Here is a 2,805-nt window from a genome sequence, read left to right as displayed (position 1 = left end):
AAAAACTGAACCCACTCTTACTGGGCAGCTTGGGCTTGTGTGGTCCCATCTCAGCTCACATACATTGGAGAGTATGATTTCATCTTTTCTCACCATTTTGCCTAAATCTTCTAAATATCCTCCCTTTAAAGTGTTTTCATGCATAAAATCAGTTCATGCTTAGAGTATACAGTGTTTCTTTAATTTCCAAAGTTGAGCAATAATGGGAATAATATTTTTGAGTATTTTATAGATGTATATTTGTTACATTTTATAGGTATTTTGTGATCTATATGTTTTAAGAGGAAAATATCTGGGTTAAATCTAAAGTAACTTCTTTCCAGAATCTAATTCTCATCTAGTAGACAAAATGAGTTGTTACAGACTATGAATTTTTAATGATGATCTCTTAAGCTATTCCTTTGCTGAAAGACTGCTCCCCTCTGCCTAAAAATAACCTTGTGGTTTCAAGAGCATTGAAATAAAATCCTCCACTGCTCGTCAGAGAATTTTATTCAGCTTTGTATTTCTCGAGATTTTGGTATCACATTTTCTGCACTATTTAAAAAATTTTATTTTATTTTGGAGTATAGTTGATTAACAATGTTGTGTTAGTTTCAAGTGTACTTCCAAGTGATTCTGTTATACATATACATGTATTTATTCTTTTTCAAATTCTTTTCTCCTATAAGTTGTTGCAGAATACTGTGCTATACAGTAGGTACTTGTTGGTTACCTGTTTTAAATATAATAGTTTGTATTTGATATTTTTCATTCCCATAATGACTGGAAAGGCAGCTCTAAGTTATGCAATTTAGCAAATTTGATGCCATACAAAAAGAAATTTGAGTTGAATGGTGTCAAAATGACTTATTCTATTAAGATGACCTGAAAATCAAATTTTGAGTACTTAATAGATGTATATTTAATATGACTTACATGATCTTTTCTGGGAGGAAAAAGATAATTTCATTTTCTGATTAGAAGCAGAAGCATTGTTTTCATACACAAGTAATAATACAAATTATGAATTATTACTAATTAGTAGTCAATTACAGAATCCTTTTAAAAGGTCAGAATACAAAAGATTAAATATTCAGAATATAAAAACAGGATGCGATGCTTCTCACATCACTTAATGATCCAGACCATGCACTTAGGAATAGACTATCAGATTCCAAACTTCACCACAGTAACTAGTCATGTACTTTATTTAGGCAAGTGCATGAACTTCTCTCAAGCTGTTTCCTTATTTATGAAATGGGAATATAAGAATTTCTGTTGAGGAAAGAGATAAGGCCCTAAGACTACTTATCATGGTGTCTGGCCTTCAGTAAATAGTAGCTGATATTATTATTCTCTTTAAAAAGATGGTCTGCAGCCATTTCATTAAAATCTTCCAACAAAGTACGTGGATTTTATATTGCTTAGCTGTGTCCAATATGGATTTTATATGCAATAACCATTTTATCCATTAAGAAAGGAAACAAGCTTATCAGTCCAAGACTTCTTGCCTCTCTGGCAGCCACAGGCCATAGTACATTGGGCTCAATCACGTTGGAATCTATAATGATTTTCTGCTAATCAAGAAACTCTTTGAGTATTGAAACTTGTTCTGTCTTGTGTCTTGTTCACCTTTTTATCACCAGCATCCAACACAGAAACTGTCCTCAATAAATGTTTGCTGAAAGAATAAGCAAATAAGGATGTCCAACCATGCAGACTCTTTTCATCGACTTTGGAGCTGAGATGGCTCATTGAGCTCACAAATTCCATGAAACTGGTCCATATGCAGGCAATGTAACAAAAGATGTGACTGCACAAGTTTCAACTGATCTCAGCCTCGCTCTAAGAATTTAGAGTAATAAGAAGTGGAGTAATAAGAAGTGGGATTTATCTATCATTATTTACTATAATTTTTTTCCACTGCTGTTAAGGATGAGCTGAAAACCAAAAATGTCATTTTTTCAAGTTATTGGGAGAGAGAAATACTGTGTTTACTACAGAGAAGAGATAAATTAGAAAAGTATTTCTCACTTAATCCATTTATTAGAAAAGAATTTTGAACCAGTAACTTATACCAACAGATTACAGACATAGTCCTCAAAATACTTTAATTTCTACCCTGAGTCTATTCTTTGTTGGATAAAAAGTTGAATTTCTAAAAGTAGAATTCCAACTTCTTACAAGCAAGGAAGTGAATAAGCCATTTACAAGGCAGTTTTGTTTCCATATACAATGACCAGTAGTTGCAAAACTCCTGTTCATATGCTGAGGCCAAGAATGTGGCAGTCAAATAAGGCGAATCCTAAATTGCTTTTTTCTAAAAAGCAACCATTTTCACTATTAAGTTAAAATAGGAAAAAGTTACTTACCAGGAGGTATTACTACGAGCTTAGTTCCTTCACCAAATACCTTGATCCAGGTTGACTGTCACAATGATTGGAGCTTCTACAAAAATCTCAGCCCTCTCTTCACTTCAACGTGTGATTAGAAGTTCAAAATACTTTGTGGTGGCAATTTGATCTTCTGACTTTTGAAAGTCCTTGAACATAGGTTTCATGGCATCCAATATGTATAGATTTACCTCAATCGACCCAAATGTCTTTCATTTTCCTCTGAGTCATAAACATTAAAAAGCACTGATAGATAATGGAAAGGGTAAAAACAGAAAAAAAAGAGTTTGGCATCAACCAACTGCTTTTCTAAATTTCCAGGAAAAGTATTCAGAGAATTAGGGCTTTCTTTCTATTCTCAGGTGTTTGGTTTTGTTGAAACTGTTCAGAGATGTTATCAAAGAACGTCTCTTCTGTTCTCACAAACCCC

General features: G+C 33.2%; 1 protein-coding gene across 1 annotated transcript in view; it reads right to left on the bottom strand.

The window, feature by feature from the left end:
- Positions 1-2,805, bottom strand: part of LOC104980407 — a 30,929-nt gene that overhangs the window by 13,239 nt on the left and 14,885 nt on the right. The window contains exon 3 of the mRNA XM_010829106.1: positions 2,355-2,409. Within this exon, the coding sequence (XP_010827408.1) occupies positions 2,355-2,409 (55 nt within the window). The remainder of the gene's footprint in view (positions 1-2,354; positions 2,410-2,805) is intronic.

The sequence above is a fragment of the Bison bison genome, unplaced genomic scaffold (assembly GCF_000754665.1).
Source record: "Bison bison bison isolate TAMUID 2011002044 unplaced genomic scaffold, Bison_UMD1.0 scf7180017864499, whole genome shotgun sequence".
In the NCBI taxonomy this organism is placed as follows: Eukaryota; Metazoa; Chordata; class Mammalia; order Artiodactyla; family Bovidae; genus Bison; species Bison bison.
This window is presented reverse-complemented; position numbering and strand designations above follow the sequence as displayed.